This window comes from Cloeon dipterum, chromosome 2, assembly GCF_949628265.1.
Source record: "Cloeon dipterum chromosome 2, ieCloDipt1.1, whole genome shotgun sequence".
In the NCBI taxonomy this organism is placed as follows: Eukaryota; Metazoa; Arthropoda; class Insecta; order Ephemeroptera; family Baetidae; genus Cloeon; species Cloeon dipterum.
In genome coordinates, this window is record NC_088787.1 from 11,336,331 (window position 1) to 11,356,948 (window position 20,618).

Consider the following 20,618-nt stretch of genomic DNA (forward strand, 5'->3'; position numbering starts at 1 on the left):
TAGTGTACAGATATTCGCTTTGCAGCGTCACTTTTATTTTTGGCTTAGATTGATATACATCGCAGCTGCATCGGCTGACTGACAGTCAACATATAATCGAGACAATTTTTGATTAAACATAAAAGTATGTATTTAAATCCACCTGCTGTAACATTCAATTGTTTATTTACGTTGTATATATTATATTGCAAAATTACTCACATTTTCTACAAAAATTTCCAAAAAACATTTTATTGTGTCCAATTGCAAATCGTCTGAAACGCAAAGGCAACAGAGATCTTTAACACCAAGCTGGAAATCTCTTGAAATTCCCACAAAAATTCTTCACAAAAATACGCGTGTCTCGGTGGTTGCGGAAATGTCGTCTGTTTATCTGCGAGGAAAAACACTTTGGTCGTGGAAAAGCAATTTGGAGGAACGAGTGCTGATTTGAATAAGAGCAAAGTCAGCAAAATCTCGAACTGCTGCTGCTGGCGTTATTAAAAAGCGGCACGATAACATTTTTAATAAAAGCATCGGCGTCGCGTAATCCCATAAAAGAGCCATTCGGGCCGCAAATGAATTCCATGCTCTCCGGCACCGAACACATACTCGGAGAGCATTTTATTTCGCATCGGTCCGGGCAAAGGAAAGACGCTGAGCCAAGTTCCCCTCCGGCAGCTTTATTGACCAAATTTACAAGATGCGCCGGGGAAATTCGCATAAATGCGGAGAAACACAAAATCCTATAGTATGCAGCAGTGCCGGCCGGGGTCTCGAAAAATGCAAAGGGTTCGAATTTTTAACAGGTGATTAGCGGAAATGATGCCCTTGTGCGAGCTGTTGAAATTCGAAACCGACGACCAGGCACATTTGCATAATAAGGTGAAGTGCTTGGCGAAACTTGAAACCGACACAACGTTGTTGCTGCTGCATGAATAATGTTCGGGGACAGGACGAAGTGTCTGCTTCTTTTACAATTTTCTCTTTGCTGGCCTCAACATTTACAGGGCGTTGACAATTTTTCATAAACTGAATGTTTCACATTAAGAAACGGAAATGTTGACAGAAAAATTGAAATTTTATTAATACCTCCTAAAAAGAGCCTATCAATGCCAGAATTGAGAGGGTATAGAGGTGATTATTTTAACTTTTCAAATCAAAGTTAATTCACTTCAGGTTGCCAACAGATGTAACCACCCCTATTTGCAAGTTTCTTGCGATTCACGATCCGATTTCAAACGAAAATCTTCACTCCTACATTCGATTCAAAAGATTTAATTTATAAAGGCTGCCCATTTTATTCATTTATTTTCAAATAAATTGATGTAGAGCCAAACAAAACAAATTTATAATTATGCAAAGTGAAAATCCTCCGTATTTAAATTCAATTTCATTGGGCTACATTTAAAAAATATAACTTACACGCAGGAAGTCTTACAAAAACTTAGTACGAGAATTGGATATATTTCTCTGCTCAGAAAATCACTTGATGAGGCCTGCAGAGAGCCGAAACAGCCAATCCACAATACAGAATGTGCTTCTAAGTTTATTTTTCCTCTCAAAACGTTCCTTAATGTGCGTCCATCTCCTATTAACTCCACGCATGGGTTGCATCTCTATACATCTCCCGCAATTTATTTAGCAAGAAATTTGCAAAAGGTCGGTGGATCACTTTTTTAAATAAGTATTTATTTAAAAATAATTTTCCCCAGTAAATATCATTCCATCTCGGCTCTAAAAATTTATCTACGTATCAGAAAGCGGTCAAAAGTGGTCCAAAATCGCATTTCATTTATTTAGAAAATGGCAGTTACGTGTAACTTTGATTTTTGACTACTATTGTCTGCGTCGTTTTTGGTCGCTCAACACACATAAAACGAGAGGAGCAGGAAGCCGAGGAGCAAATAACGCGTGAGTCATTAACGAGAGAGATATACACGAGAAGAATAAGTTTCATACATGAGACGCACCCATTGGTCCATTATTTATATGATACACAGATATTACATTCGCTTGTCCGGGGCTATTTTCGTATCTTTTAAGAGTATTTATAGTATACGGTATTCATCCATTTTTACACCAAAGTGACAAAAGTTTCATTAAAAACGCCAATATATCGCGCGGGAAAAATAACTTACTCTCTCACGGCGAGCAGGGACTGCTGGAGAAATTAAAAGGGGATGCACTCCCCAGGGGTGTGAGAGCAGGAAACTGCGCTGGCTGCCTTCTTCGGGACAAATATAGCGGCAGCCTATTTATTCGAATGATTAAAAGAGGGCCACTGGCACACACACATGTGGCACACAAAAAGCCAGCCTTGCTTGCTTGGAACAACGAACGCATTTCCTCTCTCTCTCTTTCCAAATGTGTTTTATGAGTGATCAATGGACCAATTTCATCACCCCCTGCGTGCTGGGATCGTACCGAAATTCCATTTCCTCTGCCCTTTTCGAAAACGCGCGCTTGCTTTTGTGTTCGCTTTCCAAAGGGCGCGCGGAGTCAATGAATGAGTAAGCTCTGGGTCAGTCGGCTGCTTTTTTCCTTCTACCTAAAGTACAATAAGTTCAATATAAAAAATATTGGCGAGCATCGGAGAAATCTTTAAAAGTGGTTGGAAAATTTTAAAAATCAGTAAAAAAGTGTGCGGAGATCTAAAATGAGATATGGTATGTATAGAAGTAGTGTTGCGTATATATGCTATAATACTTTTGGTATGTGTTTACAATATTTTTGGGTTGAAATCGGCAGAAATTTGGGGCACAGTTTTAACCAAATTAAATTTTTATCCTGGTTATTACTTTTTTGCACAAGAAATAAACCGAACTTTCCAAATAAGGTTTAGATTGTGACTTTCCAATCGGAAAGTGTCTATTTTATCGGAATATGAGTTAGATATTGGTGGGGAAGTATCCTACAGGTGGCACCACCGTCCATTTTCAAGTTTATCAGGTACTTCACTTTAAGTTTCGATTCAATCCTCTGCTGATGCGTACACAAAAGCCTTAATTTTAGAAATCTGTTTAGCTTAATCACGATGAAAAACGATATTGCTACAAATTTTTAGATTCGTTTCTTCATCGATTGCTTCAGAATGCTCAGAATTGGTAGGATTGAATAAAAATCCCGCATGAAATACCAAAAACTTGCAAATTTAAGGTGAAACCTCATGCTGGCATCTTTAAACACTTAAAAAGACGTATAATTCTGAACCGTTTGTGTAAAACCAGAAAACATTTTGAAACCCCCAAATCTCTGCCAGCTTTTGCGAGTGTGAAATTTCATCGATTCACATATAGACAGGCTTGATCTTGTAGGCCCGCTTCCAGACGTCAAAGAGGCAGACGGTCGAGTGGAAGCGGTAGAAGATGGCGAGCGGCATGCTGACATGCGTGATGATGGTCCAGGCCCAGAGGCCGTAGAAGTGCAGCTGCACAGGGTGCGACTCGGCCCTCGACTTCTCGAGCGTGTTGACGGCCCACATGGCCAGGTTGGCCACCAACAGGAAGGTGACCAGCTGCCGGCCGGGCTTGCGTCGGATCTGGCGCGCCGTGGTGCAGCTGCGCCGCGACGCGTCCAGGATGAACATGGTCTGGCAAATGGTCTGCGTCAGCGATGCCACCGCCGTGATCAGCAGCAGGGCGTTGTTCTTCTCCATGGTGAAGTGGCCGCCGATCACCGTGAATGTTGAGTAGATGAACATGCCCGTCTGTGCCGCGATTAGAAGGATGTTGTCCAGCTCCAGATTGCGGCTGCCGTCGTAACGCAGCTCACGCACCTGAAACAGCGTCAATATTTGGGTTGATTCATTCAAAAAATTAATTGATTTGTTTTATATGCGTATAGTGGAATCAAAAGAAAACGCATCGTTTAATTTAGAGACACTTGCTTATTAAAAACCGTCTTTGACGAAGATTCTGAGTACACCAATCGATTATTGAGGGTCGAATGAGTTAAAGGGGATATTTTTCCGACCAAAAAGTCCAGCGCGACGTGCGAATTTCTATCCCCGCCAAAACAATATGAACCTATATATGCGAGAACTGCGCATGCGTTAGAGCTGGTTTGAGCACTTGCTGAGAGACCGCCTGAACCAATGATTTATTTGTCAGATCCAGCCAGCTCTCACGCATGCGCAGTTCTCGCATTTAGGTTCGTATTGTTTTGGCGGTAAAAAATGTTATACCTTTGCTTACGCTCGTCGCGCTCGACTTTCTGGACGGAAAATTATCAACTTTACCTAATTCGACCCTCAAGAATCGATTGGTGTGCTCAGAAACTTGGTCAAAGACGGTCTTTAAGACCATCTTACTTGAGGAAGATTGCACTTTTTGATTGAAAAAGAGTGATATAGTACGAAATCCAGAAAAAAAATACTTGCTGTCGTTGGATCACACAGATCCCATTAAGAAATTAGATATCCTTCGGGATATCCAAAAGATAGATATGCTTTTTGAATAGCCTATCCTCGGGTATCCAATTTCTTGCTGGAAGTTCAAAGGTATCTCTTTCAATAGCAAGAAAAATAAACCAGGAGTCGGAAAAAATTCAACAGGTTGGCGCCATGTCCAGCAGTATTTTTATTCTAATTTTTTCAGGTATCTAATCTTTTCAAAAAGGTGATTTGGAGGCGCCGGGTATCGATCCCGGTACCTCTCGCATGCTAAGCGAGCGCTCTACCATCTGAGCTACGCCCCCAGTTAATTTTACCTTAGTTTTGATTTCTTCTCGAACGCACAAATCTGGGTCAATATCCGCGAGAAGGGAGGGGCTAGAGAGCGAGCAACCGGTGCTTTCTTCGGCGACCAGGCCGTTCCGCGTGAGGAGAAAGGCTCCAATCGCATATATATAGATTCGCACACGTGAGATCGTCTCCGGCAGCAGCACAAAGGCCCCACCAGAGCACTCACAGTTCGCACACACTCCTCTCAGTCAGTCGCAGAATTGGTCCAATCGATAACGCACGTTATCAGAAGATTTTCTTTGTGATTCGCGATCAGATTCGCGAAAGAAATTCTTAATTTGATACAATGAAATAATCTTATTCGTGTGACCGTTCTTTTAAATGAATTTTGAAGATTTTTTTCAGTAAAAAAGAAATTCAACCATTTTGGTTCATCCCTTTTTTTTATCCAAGTGAACACAGGGATGCTCGACGGTGAAAAATTGTGGTAGATTGCTTGGTTGGAGTCTGACACGCGAGAGCGGGCTGTGTGCGCGTGTAATGGAAAATCGTCAGGCGGAAAAAAAAGGGTGGCGTAACAAGCTGCCCTGATAGATATTGCCGAAAATACACGCATCCCCTGTGCGTGTGTTTCCAGCAGCTCCGCTTCTTGTTATACAAGCCGTCGAGAAAGTTTTTGACGAGAACGTGTGCGTTTATTGGAGCGAAATTGAAGTGTGACAAAAAGTCGCGTTTGCGGAAAGGATTTTGGGCGATTTGCTGAACGCCAGAGGCCGGAGGGAGGAAAAGTTGCGGGAAAGTGAAATTGTGCGAGAGAAGTTAGCCGTATTAATGGCGAGAATGGAGGAAACTCTCACTTTGGAAAGGGAAACGTGAAAAATGAATGCCTGTTGGAGTGGAAATTCAAATGAGATATTTCGCAGGTTTTTTTTTGGTGCGGCCGTTGCCAAAAAAAGAGCAAATTGCACAGCATGAAAAAATGTGAACCAGAAAAAACTGCAACAGTCTCTTTTAGTAGCAAAGAAAATAAACATTCAAGAAAAATAAATACTAAAAATGTATTTTTTTAAATTTGGAAATGTTACCCAAGGCTACAGTACAATACGGAATCTTGTTAAATAGTTTTTTCTTTGCTATATTGTTCAATTTAAGCTTTAAATTCTCTGAAAAATCGACTGGAGCAAGTAAGTTTCTCTCTGTCCGGTTTTAAAAAATAAAAATAGCTGAAAAATTAATTTTAAATAAAATATTTCGCTTTTAAAATTTTAAAATTCGTTTTCTTACCACTTCTTGAGTTTTATTTGAACTCAAGACGAGGGGAGTAATTGTTAAAATAAAAATAATAAAATCGTACCTGCAGCATGCCGAGCAGAGTGGCGACAGTGGCGGCGAAGTAGAGGGCCAGCTCGCAGACATTGACCTCCATGACGGCAAGGGCCTTGAGTTCAGGCCGGCTGATGAGCACGAAGAAGAGAATGAGCGAGATGATGGTGAGCACCAGGGCGAGGATGCCGACGAAGAGGCCCTTGTGCGCCCTGGCGCAGTCGACCGAGTAGTGGTGCGGCGAGCGCCTGATGCTGCCCGTGTGCGAAACCGCGTGGATGTGCTGCTGGTGTTGCGAATCGCGGACCGCCTGCTCCGGCTTCGGACCCACGTTCTTCCACATTACGTACAGGATGGCCGCGCAGATCAGGCTGTACTCGATTGTGCACGGGAAGAGGAAGGGACTCGCGTCCTGCACCAGCGAGCCCATGATGTTGGTCCGCCTGCACTCGTAGATGTGGTGCGGACCCTTCAAACCGCGTGCCACCCGGTGCAACATCGCTGGAAGTAGACACAGAAATTCATTTTAATCTGCTCAAAACAATTAAAAATAATGCACAGCTACATAGGAAAAGTAAAAAACAGTAAAAAGTGCAATTTGAGATAAATTTCTTGATATTATGGGTTGAAAACTCTAATTTGTTTCCATAAAAATGTATTATTAAAACACGTGGATTGAATTTTAAAAATTTATGTCCAGAAAATTGAAGAAAATAAACAAGCGGTTGACTCTCTTAAATCTTAAAAGGCGAGCAATTAAATTAACAGACGTTGGAATTGAGCCATTAAATTTTTTTCAGCTATCGGCTTACAATTAATCTGCAAAAATAATAAATTTCTGGTTTTATAGAGGTGTAGTCTCAAAATTAAAATGTCTTTTTATCGAAATGTGATTAAATTGTTTAGCAGTAGAAATAAAAAAAATTCCAAAGCTCGATATTGGACTTTGAGGCTCTGCAAATGATGGCTCGACCGATTTAAATTTGCCTTTAATTCATATTTTTACTATGCAAATCAGTTATAGTTGTCGTTCAATTGAGTGGAAATTGTGATTACTGCTGAAAGTCTCACATCCACTCTTTACGCACAAAGAGATAATTCCAAAATGGCAAATATGTATTTGGCCTCTTTTAGAAACTGTTATTTCAGAATTTACTAAATTTTTTGAGACAAAATTGGAGTAATTTTATAAATCTCCCTGGAACTGAAGATCTTCAAAATTTGCAACCAAGAATCTCACAGAAGTAAATTTTGCGTGGCATTAGCCCATCAGATTCTTTTTATTATCCTTTCTAAGCTCCCCAGCATCGAATTGAGTACCTTGCCAGCTGTAAAAGGAAGGTGTAAGCATTATGTTGCAAATCCCGCGCGGCTGCGGATCAAAAGGATTAGGTCTTTTACGCGAAATAGAAGGGCCCGAAGCGAAAGTCCTAAAAGCATATATGGAGGCACACCCCTGCACGCGAAAACGGGGCTGCGGGCGCGCACTTTGCCGAGCGGAAAACGCGATCAGAGCGAGAAGCAAAGAAGGAACGGGTGCATTTTTCCAGCAGCGAAAGTCGCGCGTGCAACAATGGCTGGCGCCGAGACAAAGTGATGTGATGGGGGCCACTTCAGGGGCGGCGTGCAAGCAATTTGCGAACAAAAGGAGAAAGGAAGAAAAGAGGCGCAGGTGGAGTCGAATGAAAAATGCATAAATGCACAATGGCTGGTGTTCACTCACACGCGTCGCGGCGTCTCTCTCTCTCTCTCTCACTCAAGTCTTGAGAGCGAGCTGCTGGAGCCAATGTTAAACGGACACGAGGGGCTCAAAGAGTTTTCTCTGGAGAGTTGCCAATAGTCAACGCCACATGAGGCTAATGCGAATTTCAATTATATATACATGACTTTTTATTCTGCCGGAGGAAAATGTCGTTTGTTTTACTAGTTGGGCTTTAAATGTCTGTTAGGGCAATTTCCAGAAAAAAATATTAATTAATAAGCCCTACAAAATTAATCCACTATACAAATAATAGATAATTTTGATTGAAAAAAAAACTCCGAAAATTCCTTGATGCGCCAATTTCATGCCAAAATTGACCTGTTAATTGCTGCGAAAGTGCTTCTCAAATGCTGAGGACTGTCTCCCTACCTTTTAATCTTGTTTATTTCCCAACAAAGAGTTTCCCCAAACATGTTCGACTACCGTTGGATAGATCTCAACGAGATGAATTGCATATCATACGAACATTTTGGGGAAAATGTGCAAAGAACGGTAGCAATTTTCAATTTTTGTCCTGAACCGATTGAACCGTTGGTTAAATGTTTTTTTTCTATTCCATAAATTGACAAATGAGGTACTCACCTTTGTGTTGCTGTTTTGGATGTGCGTTGAGAGCGAGAGTATTGTTCTCAGGGTTGTAGAAGAGAAGGATTTCGTGTTTGGTTTCTTGGATGAGCACGTTCAGCCAGACGGACAAATTGGTGCCAATCATGTGCATCAAACCAAAGCGCGCAATCAGACGAGATCTGTACACCCTCAACTGGAAAATAATTACAAAACATCGAGTCAGTTCTGTATGAAAAAATTTAAATTTTATCCTACAGTGGAATTTAAAGAAGAATATTTCAATGAAATTAAGGTGAAAATAACTGCAGTTTATGTGGTGGCGCACAGTTAAATTTTAACTAGCAAACCGGAATATTTTACGGTCAAACGGACTGACCGCTAGCAGATATTACGTAACTCGCCAGATATGGAGTTAATTCATTCGCTGACGTTACACACACGTAAGAGCAGCCATTCAGCTAAAAAAAATGTGCCTTCCCGCGGTAGAAATAACCCGTCCATTGAAGCTTTTGCGAAAGGTCGAGGGTAAATATAAAGTCTCGTCCGTATATTATATTATGAATTAAATTTCCGCAGTTCTTTGTGCACAGCCGCGCCTAGAGCGAGTTTGTTAGCTGGAGCGTTCATAACTCAATCGCGAAAACCGCAAATCAGCAGAGAGCGAGATGAATAAAATCAACAGGGCGCGCGCTGTCTGCACCGCAAATTTGTTTGTTTGTCTGCTCTCCACTTCTGTTCTGTAGCTGTGCGGTTTCGAGAGTTGCTGGCATAAAACAAATACACACGCACATCAGCACTTGTAATTGAAACCGAAGCCGCGCGCACAAAGGCACAATTCAGGTGAATATTGACGTGTTAGCACACAGCAGCTCCCCTGGGTTTGATCAGTGAAAGCGCTTTTGGCATAATTAAATTTAGTTCGTAATGCATCATTTGATTAAACCGCTTCTGTTTCACCGAATGTCACTGTCACGATCCAACATAATTTCGTTGTAGCCGTCAAAATGGTGAACAATAGAGACTGCCCACTCTAACTGATACTCAAACGATGCTAACTGTTTATTTTGGCTGGGCGGATTTCGTTGAAAGCTGCAGAATTCGAGTCAAACATTGAAAATGATCAGGGGCAACATCTTAAGTTAAGTTTTCAAGTAAAATTTGAATTTGTGGTCTGTAGCAGCATGGATTTGCAGATTTAATCTGCTAAAAGGCGAGCCTCAGTGTGGCGTGTATAACCAAGTTCCATTATTCGGCGTCTTTTATCGCCCTTTGATTCGGGAGGGCGTGCGAGCGGCATTAGGACCAAGAATTTATGGAAGCGCATGCACGCGGCGCGTCGTAAAAGAAGAGTTAAACACACACCTCGTTGTTGAGGAAGATAAAGTACATCTGGATGAAGATGAAAGCCATCCTGGTGGCGGGCGTGAGGGCCAGCAGCACGTTGTGGCACTTGGTGTTGCGCTCCAGCTCAAAGTACTGCCCGAACTCCAGCCCCGAGTAAATCATGCTGCCGATGCCGAAAGCTGTAACACGCATTTCATTCTTGAAGACAAATATATTTGACCACTTCAATTAAAATTTGTATAATATAAAATTGTTTTAATTAATTTTATTTGCTAAACAAAATAATGTATGGTATATATTTGCGAAATTTTAGTAAAATATTTTGTTTAACTCAGCAAGGTCCAGATTCGTGCGACGCGCAGATATGGCGTCCGGTGGAGAATGGCGCGAAAAAACGGTCACATGAAAATGCGCGAAAAGAAACAAGTTTTCGTCAATATTGTGACATAATTTGCATTACTTGTATTAATTGTGTCTTTTGGATCGTGAAAGGAAACTCTTTTCACTCGTACGGTAATCCAAAGAGAGCTTTTTGATTCCCACATTCAGATGCCATCTTGGATCTGCGCAGTGGGAACTAATTTTATCGCACATCTGGCCCCCGCAGGTTAAACTTAAATTATTTATTTTATACATAAGCAACACATTTTCCAATTTGCATCGACTATTGGCAAGATTAACTGCATAATCAAATAACTGCTTTGTTTTCTCACGCAAAATATATCCTGTTTGGACGGTAAAAATTATTATTTTCATATCAACGTTGGCTGCAACGTGCGGTGCATTAGAAATGAGGTGCATTTTTACGATCTCGTGCAGCAGACGCGTTATTTTTTCCTCATACAATTGCCTGCTTGTTAGAATGCAATCGCATTGTGCATGCCTGGTTTGTTTGAGAGCAGATGGGGAGGAAAATTAATGAGCTCGCTCTCTGACGTGGCGCGGAAACAATGTGTGCTTCTCGTTTATTTACTCCGAACAAAAGCTTGTGTTTCAAATTGGAATCAAACGAGGCAGCAAAATGAATTGTGATCAACTGATCAATTGGAAACACAGATGAAATGGAAATTCAATTAATGTACTCACCGACGGCGCCCATTCGCAGATAAAAACTGCCGTAGTGCGCTTGTCTCGTGGGCGTGAACGCACTAATTTCAGTCGTGGCCTTGTCAGGTGGCTCGTCCGCGGCCGTCGGCGTCGGCGACGATGCCGCACTCGACGAACTGCCGACGGAACTGCCACCCTCCGTGTCTGACTGCGGCGAGTCCGTGCCGGAATTCCTCCGCTGCCGTCCTGCAGAGCAAAAGGGGGAAATAATGTTTTATTTTATTCAGATTAAGAGAAAGATAATTTTGCAGAAAAATGAGTGAGATTTACAACCGGCCTTAAATTGCGCTTTGGACGAATTGCCCAATTCAAGAGGCGAAGATAAAGCGGAGCCCATTAACTTCAGGCAGGATTTTATTTGGTAGTAAATTTGCTCCTCCTTGCGCCTCTTTATTCCCTTAATGGCTGCATTTTCCGGGAAACAACTGCGAGACGGATTTGGTGTATATGTACTTTTGGCGGGGCTGAATGAAAGGCAAGAGCGAGTCACCGCAGGGCGGCCAAATTGATTGCTTAATCCCCCTGCCCGCTCTCTGCGTGTCTGTATATGCAGAAGCCGATCAGCAACGCGTCATTTCGTCCACCAGGGGTGCGCAGAGGGTCACTCTCGCGCATTCCTTTCGCTTTTTTCTGACCACGTACGCCGGGCAGTGCAACATCGGGAAATTCTACACAGGAGTTTTCTTTTTATTTCTCAGTTTTTTTAATATTTCTCTCAAGTCACGTGAAGCGCAGAAATGGCCGCTATACCTGGGCATTCACCAAAAAACAATTCAATTAAAAATAATGGCCGAAATTTTATTATTTCCTTGTTTCCCTATCTAAATTTCAAATTCTACAAATTCTATAACAAAAATATCAATTTATAAAACAAAAATAGGAGCACGTCGCACAAATCAGTTGGAGTGCTTTCTGGCCTTAAAGAAGAATGGTATAATTTTGATTAAAAATTCTTGTTAAGTATTCTTGTTTATTCTTGCAATGGTCAATACAATAAATACATTAAATAGACAATTTTAAAAGCAAGAAATGGCGAATAGTACTAGCAAATTAAGGCTAAAACGATCATTTACAAAGCAATATCACGCCGCACTGTGCCGGAAACATAACATATTAATCCCCACCTCAAAATTGGTTCCAAAGCTAGAAAAATAAATAATCTTCCCTTCTCTGACCAATTTAACAGTCGGGATAAAAAAGAAACTTCAAAGACGTCTTCTAATTAACATATCCAAGCACAGCTCCATCAAATTTTAATACCAGATTTTTAACTTGTCGAATCTCTCATTTTAACAAAAAATTTCCGACGATGGTGGCCATGTTTGCGCGGCCAAGGTTCTTCGATTGCCTCTGGAAAAGTTCTAACGAAAATTAACCCTCTCAAAATCTTTGATCGAAACCCTTGGGATGGAGATTACACAACCTTGGCGTCTCATTTGAAACTCCAGCCAAGTGAAAATTAAATGATTAATTCATGAAATTGCACACAGCCCCTTGACGTTTACATTCCGACTGCTGACTCTTCGTGTCTCTCTCCTTCAAATATACGTGTACAAGGAGCAGGAGCAAATCCAAAATGCAACAACTTTCACCCCTGTTTGCGCAAGGGGCCCTGCTGGCGTAATGGCTGATTTATCGGCGGGGCTCGCTGGCTGCTGTTGGGGAATGCAAAAATTGCCATACTTATGCGTGCGCCGACCGTAAATTTTTAACGTGAGGAATTCCCTCTGCTCGCGGTAGGATTCACTTTTTGTGAAATTCCCCTGCGTTTGAGAAACGTTGCTGGAGATTCTTTTGCGCCGAGAGCGGCGGCCGCCCGTTTGATTTCGCTTTTCGGGGGCGCGTTCGCAGGGGAATGCTCGCTTGAAAGTTACTCGCGCTCGCGCCCCATACGAAATCAACTCTCTTCTCGCGTGAAATTGTCACGCCACCACAAAGAAAGAAAGTTTGATTGGTTTTCTGCCAAAATATATTTCTTCGAAACATGCAGAGGTTTGGTATATATTTCAAAAGCATGGCAAACCGCGATAAACCTCAAAGTTTATGTTTCTTTTCTTTTAAAATATATGCGTGATTTCGATCTGATTAACACGCCCACGCAACCGTGAATGCAATTTTCACACCACAGAAATGCAGAACCAACTCGTCCCCTCGGCCGTATAGTTTTAATAACGGTGATATATATCAGCCACATAATAATTAATTTTTCCGAATCCGCAGGCCGAATGCACCGACACGAACGCAGCACGTGCCGGGTCCGAGCGGAAAGTGCATTATCGGGGGCGTTATCGCCTGCAGGGTGGCCGCCACCCCTGAAGCGGCTTCGGACTGCGGACATGGCGGTAAATAGAAAAGAAACAATTCGTTGCATTTAAATACTAGACGATTGCATAGTTTTCATTGAAATGTCAAATTAAATCTAAAAATTTAATAAGAATATTGTATTAAACCAGAAAAGTTGATCAGCTGTTAAATTCACATATTTAAATAGAACGAATTTAATTTATTACATTAATGATTTACAAATTCGTCTTTTTTATAATCAAATTATATAAATTATAAAACTATACCCCAAAGCAAAAAAAAGTTAGTCTTCCCCACTCAGTACTAAAAGTTTGGTACATCAAGATACATAAATTGTTTTAAATATTACAAGACGTGAAAACTAAAAGGAATAAAAAATTATCTATTGTATAACATTTTTGCAAATTTAACCACAAAAATCAATTGATTTATTGTAAATAATAATCTCGTCGTACATACCTTTTTACGATCAGAAATAAAAAATATGTCAATTAATTTTAAAATACGAGTAAAGTATTTCACTTACTTTTTGACTTCTTCTTGGCAGCATTGGCGTTGGCAGAAGTCGGTTTGGGTCGCAACACGGTCGCATACATGCACATGAGGAAGAGCATGCTGCCAAAGTAGAGGTAGAGGTAGAAGCCCTGCGGACACAAAATCATTTTTGAAAGCGAAACCGACTCCCAAATTGAACGGTCGTTAGCGTGTGTGTGGAATGGCAATCGGGCAGGAATCAGCAGGGCGACATAATTGTTTGCAGGGGTGCGGCCGGGGGTGGGCAGGCAGATTGCGAAACTCACCTCGTAGAAGGAGGGCGGTATGTAAGTGGAAATGACTTCGGCCATGGGAAAAGCGATGCCCATGACCACCAACAGTTTGCCATACAGCGCCGACAGGGTCGTCGTCAAAGCATCACTGGAACATAAATTATAATTTTTCTTTGTTTAGAAATTTCGAATTAATAATATTTCAATTTCTTAGTTCTGATGTATATAATTAGATTTTTAGACTTTTGCTGGGAAATTTGCTAATAGTTCGTTGACGGTTTTCAAACTTTCTGAGCTGACTAACAGGTCATGAAGCTACATTTATGTAAACTAGAATTTTTTTGATATTTTCCAATGGGTGCCAGATGTGCGATAAAATTGTTTCGCACTGCGCAGATCCAAGATGGCGCCTGAATGTGTGAAACAAAAAGCTCTCTTTGGATTGCCGTACGAGTGTCAAGAGTTTGTTTTTACGATCCAAAAGACACAATTAGTGCAAGTAATGCAAATTGTGTCACAATATTGACGAAAACTTGCTTCCTTTCACGCATTTTCACGTGACCATTTTTTTCGCACCATAATCCACCGGACGCCATATCTGCGCGTCGCACGAATCTGTCCCCCGCTGATATTTTCAATTTTTTTCTGGAAAATGATGCACGAAATTTGTGAGCTGTGCAGAAAAGTGTTAATTTGATCAGCTTTCTGAATATGTTTGGTTTTTTCCTCTACGGTTAGTCATTAAAAAACTTATCAACCCCAGAACAAAACCCATTTTCGGGTATGTAATTTATAATTTTTTAGAACGCCACATTTGATCTAATTTCTAAAAATCTTACAAAATCGCATAAACAGTTGAATCTTGAAATCCACAACTTCAATTAAATGATTCAAATCGGGAAAGATACTGCACAAATTCAATGGTTTCACCGAAAACTAAAGAGTTTTCCTGCCAGCAGTAATGTTTCTCATTAAAGAGTTTTAATATACTTTTTTCTAGCATTAAATTAGAAAAGTTTGTCAGGAAAATTCTGGCTGTGTTCAGCTCTCGGGAAAATGGGGTTGTTAAATAACTAAAACCCACTTTAAACTTTTTTAACCGCGTACATAGAGGGGTATAAATTTTCCGTTCTGTCGGGCAATGCACTCGAAATAAAATTCAGCGCAAACAAAAACTCGTCTTTTATCTAGCAGCCGCACGACACTAGTCACTAGAAAAACACACACACATACGTACGCGCATATATATCGCGTCGGCCACCCGGGCCGCTGTTCAATTAGCATACACGCGCATTATTTATTATGCAAAGAGACGGAGAATGCACGTGGGAGCGGCAGACACGGCGAAAAAGGCGATTAATCAAGCGCGCACTAACCAAATCGAGAGAGCAGCATTCACATTATTCAAAGCAGAGTGGTCGCGTGTCCAACTCGTCGAGCTTTTTCAGCAGATGCAAATCGATGTGGCGGAGCCGCTGGCGACACCGAAATATTGCTTCTCTGATTTTGTAATCGTCGAGAGCTGATATGCAAACGAACGCTCATGTGTGTGTGTGTGTGTGTGTGTGTGTGTCAACAGCGGAAGAGCCGATTTGTTGCCTCGTGGGAGTACAAAATATACATTTTTTTAATTAGGCACTATTTGCTTTGAAGTGAAATTATATACTGCCAAATGCAGAAAAACCTTTGTTGCCATACGGCGGGTTTGATCACATGTCAGAGCCAAAATTTTCTCCAAGAGCAAATATTTATCATGATAATTTTCAAGCAAATTTAACAAAAAATATGGCACATAGCGAAACTTTAATTTACGCTAGTGAAAGGGTATTGTTATTAAGACAAAGCCAACTTAAAAATTAAATTTAATATTTGTTGCCGTTTGAAATTTCACCTTAAAAATATCAAACAAGAAATTTTTAGGGTGTCTAAAAACTATTAAAAGTAAAATCATTTTAAAATTATTTCCTTTGGAAATATAAAATTAAAATAAGAAAACTCGCTAAGAATGAAACCACGAGGAAAATTTGCCAGCGTAAAGCAAAACTATGCATTAATATCCTTTGGTTTTATAGCCAATTTAGACAATGCTAGGCCATTTTTATATTTTTAGACGCCTTTAAGACGCTTCTGGCAGTGTTAGATTTTTTAAATATGGTTCAAATTGCATACAACTGCATGATTCTTGCTCATTTGATGGTCCCTGAACGATTAGAAGCTCTGAGAAAAATTTTCGATCGTCTAACTTTCACATTTCTATTTATTATTTCTTTTCAAGATGAATTAAGTGGCTGCATTAAAAAATGCAATTAAACCATGCAGCACAAATTACTAATCACCTAATCATCAAGTCTAAATTTAAAAAAAAAATCACACGTCCAGGTATAAATTTGCACGGACCACGGGATTTCGCTTTCGCACCCCTCTCTCAAATTCAGCTTTGTTCTTTTATCTCGGCCATGATTGCCTGCCAACGGGCAGGCGGCAGATGAAACCAAAAGCGTAAAATGCAAATTGCAAATGCACACACACGCAATTCTCCATTATTTGTGTTATTTGTTAGCAGAGGCAGGGAAATAAATAAACGCACGTCCCCACAGCCACCGAGGGTGTGTGGGGGTGCAAACGCATGTGCGGCCTGGAAGATACACAGCTTGTGACTGAAACAGCAGAGAGCCGAGAGTTGATTTGTTGGTCGGGGGAGGCGATAAGTGCTGCACGGCCGAGTGTGTGTGTGTGTGTGACGACAACTGTAGTGTGTAGTACGTGTGTGTGTTGGGAACATTTATAACTTGGATGACTTGGGGGCGAGCAGCAGTTCATTCTCCGAAATCTGTCTGTCGTAGCCTCGCTCGCTCGCACTTTCCGAGGCTGTTTATTCGACTCGAGGGTGCTCTTTCCTCCGCGTGTTTAGAGAACTGCAGCGTAAACATTTTCACGGCGAAAAGATGATGGCGAAAGTGGCACAGATTTTTCGTCATTAGCAAAATGCTGAGTCACCGGCATAAAAAAGAAAATTCCCTCTCAGACAGCTTCCCAGAAAGTGCGGCTATATAGGGAATTTAAATTAAAAAATGTTTATTTAAATATTTATTTTTTATCCCTTCCATCGATTAATTGGCTTGAATAAGTTTTCATATCCAGTTTCCAAATTAAACTTGGAGTGGAGCTGAAAACTAGACGTTGTCAAGAATAATTTATTATAAATATTAACGCTAAAAACTCTGTATTCGACAAACATTAGTGCTACAAGCGCAATTAAAAGTTGTAAATAAATGTTAGGAAATTCAATAATATGACATGTTTAATCACATTAAAAATTAAAATGAGCCCTTCTGCCCTGTCAATTAATTAAAAAGTGGTTAGGGGATGCTCACACTACTTTAAAAATTTCCAGGAAACTTTCAGGAAGAACTTTAGAAGCTTCCTTTTTCGAACAAATCCAATTTTAGCTTGAAATGTTTTAAATTCAATTTTTATATGTTAAATTATTGTTATTATTTAACAATTGCAAGAGAAGTTTTAAAAATTTGCTTTGCCCAAAAAGAATAAAAAATGTTTGAGCTTGTAAAACAGTTTCTTATTTTTATGTTTAATGTTTTATTCATATTTTATTTTATACAATATTTACAATTACAATTAAAATAAAATTATTTAGAAATGTACACATTTTTTAATAATATAAAGATCATAAGATTAGTTTAAAATTGTATTTAAAAACTCGATTTCATTTGATCTGTAAAGAAGATAATAATTATAACTTCAATAACTGATTTTTGATGCAATTTTAGCATATTAAAAGTTATAAATATAAGCTAAGGTGGCAGATAGATAGCAGAGCCTATTCATACTTTCAATGTTATTACAGTTAATAAGAATGGATAGACCATAACGTCGTGGTAGCGGTGAATTGTGCATCGCTCAACAAACATATTTTTAATTTTTAAATTGATTGCTACCCTTTTCTAGCAAGAAGGAAATTCGCATTTGGTTGTTGAGCTATGCTCAATTTTCCGATACCACGACGAAGGAATTCCTCGTGAGCACTAGACTTACTAAAGTACCACACAATGTGCTGAATTGAATTTGAAACCGGTCCCATGTATTTTTTTTTCCAGAAAAAGCCGTATATTATTAGAAATCACGAGGAAGGAAACCCATGAGCCTGAAGACGATATTAGGTTTCCACCGGAGGGCAAGGAGCATAGAGAAAACGGCTCATCAGCTCCCGAGCTGTCAGCCGACCCCCCAATTAGTGGAGAAAAAAGCCGAGCAGCGCGACACAAAACGTATTTAGCCGCCGCGTGCGTGTGTGCTCCGAAAATCTCGACGGCGATTGAGCACGCAGTCGATTCCGCGTGAGAGTTATTAATCAAGGGGCGGAAAAGAGCGGAATTGATTGCTCGGTCACTCACGTGGCGCTTCCCTGATTGGTGTCCTTGGAGGCCGACTGGAGCGACCGAGTGCACAGGGTCGGGTGGTGGTGCGGGTAGGGCGGGTGGCCGGGGGTGTGCTGCTGGTACGCGGCTGACACCTGGGGCAACTGCCCAGCCGGAACGATGCGAAGTCTGCAACAAAACATGATTTTCTTATTCTTCTAAATTCTTGAACAAAAAATAACAATAAAAAGAAATAATTTTGAATTTGATCAAATTTTCTATGATGGCAAATCATTTTTAGCCTTAAATATTTGCAGAGGATGTGAAACAGATTGTTGTCTATATTATTTTTTTTCTAATTACGAAATCATACTATAAATTTAATAATTGCTGGGAAATTAAATTTTTAAAACGCAAAATTTTGATGTATGAAAATTGCCAAGCCATAAAAAATTTAGATCAAGTTATAAACAGAAAAGAAAACACAAATTTTTTTAATTGGTTTAATAAAATAATTTCATAATTTACTTTTTCCTCCCCAAAAAATAAAAATTTATAATCAAAACCTTCTTTCGAGCACACGAAACCCCCTTATATTGACTAGAATACAAACAAAACGTATATGTTGAGCAGAAAACATGTACAAAATATTTGAAATTCAGAAAAAAAACTAGACAATTTAGACAGTTCTTCCTTTTTTTCAATAAATTTTGCCATCAATTTTAAAGATTTTTAGACGGTTAAAGTTAAGATTTTATAGCTCTTTTAGATAATCATGAAATCTACAAAACACTGTCGCGCCGAAAAATATTTTTAAAATCTTGCAATAAAATAAATTTTAAATAATTCCTCATTAACATTATTTTGTGTCCAAAATTCTGTTCGGTGTCACGCCAAAAACAAATATTGCTCTTGTTCCCTTGCATGAAACGTGTTGAAACGACTCTCCAGAGCCCATTTTACGCATTGCAATAAATAATGCACACATTTTGCGGACACAAAACTCACCCCACGTTGGAGCCGGGTCTCTGGGGGAGGATGAGCTGGTGGTGCTCGGGGTCGTGGTGCGAGTAGACGGATGGCACCCCCGAGTGGGCCCGCGAGTGCGTCCGCGTCTGGGCATCAGTCGAGCTGATGGGACTAGTCTGGCGCGGGGGGCCCTCGGCGGGCACCAGCACCCCGCTCGGGCTCGCCGGCGAATGCAGCAGTGCGCTCTCCCCCGGCTGCACGTTCCCGCTCCAGCTGAAAGTATAATTCAAGCGGAAATTAGTTTTCAATTTTCAAATGTGGCTGTATGAATTTGTTTTCTTTATATTTTTTTTTGCTCGCAATTTAGAATAATCAACCGAGACATGAATACGTATCATCATCGTCATTTAATTCTGATATTGAGTGCTGATTAAATTAAATGAAGTTAGATTTATGATATAGAAAACTAAGAAACAAAATTAACGTCTAAATATCGTTAAAATATTGAACCTTGATAAATTTTCTACACTTATATTTATTTTAAAACATAAAGTTTTAACATACAGAGAAAATGTTTAAAATAATGACAATTAATTAAATTGAGCTAACAAAACAAGTTTTATTTTCCGTTTAATTTACTATATTTTTGACTGGTGTCTTTCGTTTGGACGGATTGCGCAAGGACAAGGAACGATATAAAGAGCAGTAAAAAAGCCGAGGGGGATAAAATACATAAAATACAAAAATATGTATGCGTCGCAGGAATATTTGTGTGTGCACGAGGCCAATATTTCTCGGTCCCTCTCGAACGCAAACACCAGCTCGCATTACAAGAGGCTTTACGCGCTCTCGTTTCGTTTTACGACCAAATTTTACGCCCTTATGGCTCCTTCGAGTGTCACCATTAGTGGATGTTGAAGATAAGAGCACAACAAGAGACTTGTAAAAATGTTTGGATACTGCAGAGCAGAACGTTGTCCCCACTCATATACTATATAAAAATTATCAAAAACTGTTTGATGGAAGAGAAATATTTACAATTGTTAAGAGATTGATTTTAAATATCTTATTTTCGATTACACATTGCTCTGATTTGTTGATATTTAAAATGCTTTTAAGAGTTACACACCTATGACTCAAATTCCAATTTCCCTTGCCCTTAATTTTTTTCCACAAGGATCATGTAAATAATAGATAAAAATTCAAAAGATATACTATAGAAATTATGAGAAATGGGGAAAGCTATATGTAAAATTGTAATGAAGGCGATAAAAGACTAAAAGAGCTCTGTGTATTAATAATTATTGTCTCGTAACAGTTGATAAATTAAAATTAAATTATATTTAAACCCTTTTTCACTAAAACCAAGTATTTTAGATTAAAGAGAGACGTAAAATGGGGACCAACACTTAAAAATTGACTATTTTTAAACTTGG

General features: G+C 39.9%; 1 protein-coding gene and 1 non-coding gene across 3 annotated transcripts in view; both read right to left on the reverse strand.

Annotated features, from left to right (window-relative positions):
- Positions 1 to 20,618, reverse strand: part of LOC135934950 (proton channel OtopLc-like) — a 34,584-nt gene continuing 13,966 nt past the window's right edge. For both annotated transcript variants that reach the window (XM_065476939.1, XM_065476940.1), the window contains exons 2-10: positions 19,222 to 19,455; positions 18,250 to 18,402; positions 13,871 to 13,985; positions 13,597 to 13,714; positions 10,746 to 10,952; positions 9,678 to 9,838; positions 8,331 to 8,508; positions 6,018 to 6,487; positions 1 to 3,757 (exon numbers count right to left, since the gene is read on the reverse strand). In XM_065476939.1, coding sequence (XP_065333011.1) covers positions 3,269 to 3,757; positions 6,018 to 6,487; positions 8,331 to 8,508; positions 9,678 to 9,838; positions 10,746 to 10,952; positions 13,597 to 13,714; positions 13,871 to 13,985; positions 18,250 to 18,402; positions 19,222 to 19,455 — 2,125 coding nt within the window. In that variant the 3' untranslated portion in view covers positions 1 to 3,268. The remainder of the gene's footprint in view (positions 3,758 to 6,017; positions 6,488 to 8,330; positions 8,509 to 9,677; positions 9,839 to 10,745; positions 10,953 to 13,596; positions 13,715 to 13,870; positions 13,986 to 18,249; positions 18,403 to 19,221; positions 19,456 to 20,618) is intronic.
- On the reverse strand, positions 4,605 to 4,677 carry TRNAA-AGC (transfer RNA alanine (anticodon AGC)). Its single transcript has one exon. It is a non-coding gene; the product is annotated as a tRNA-Ala (tRNA).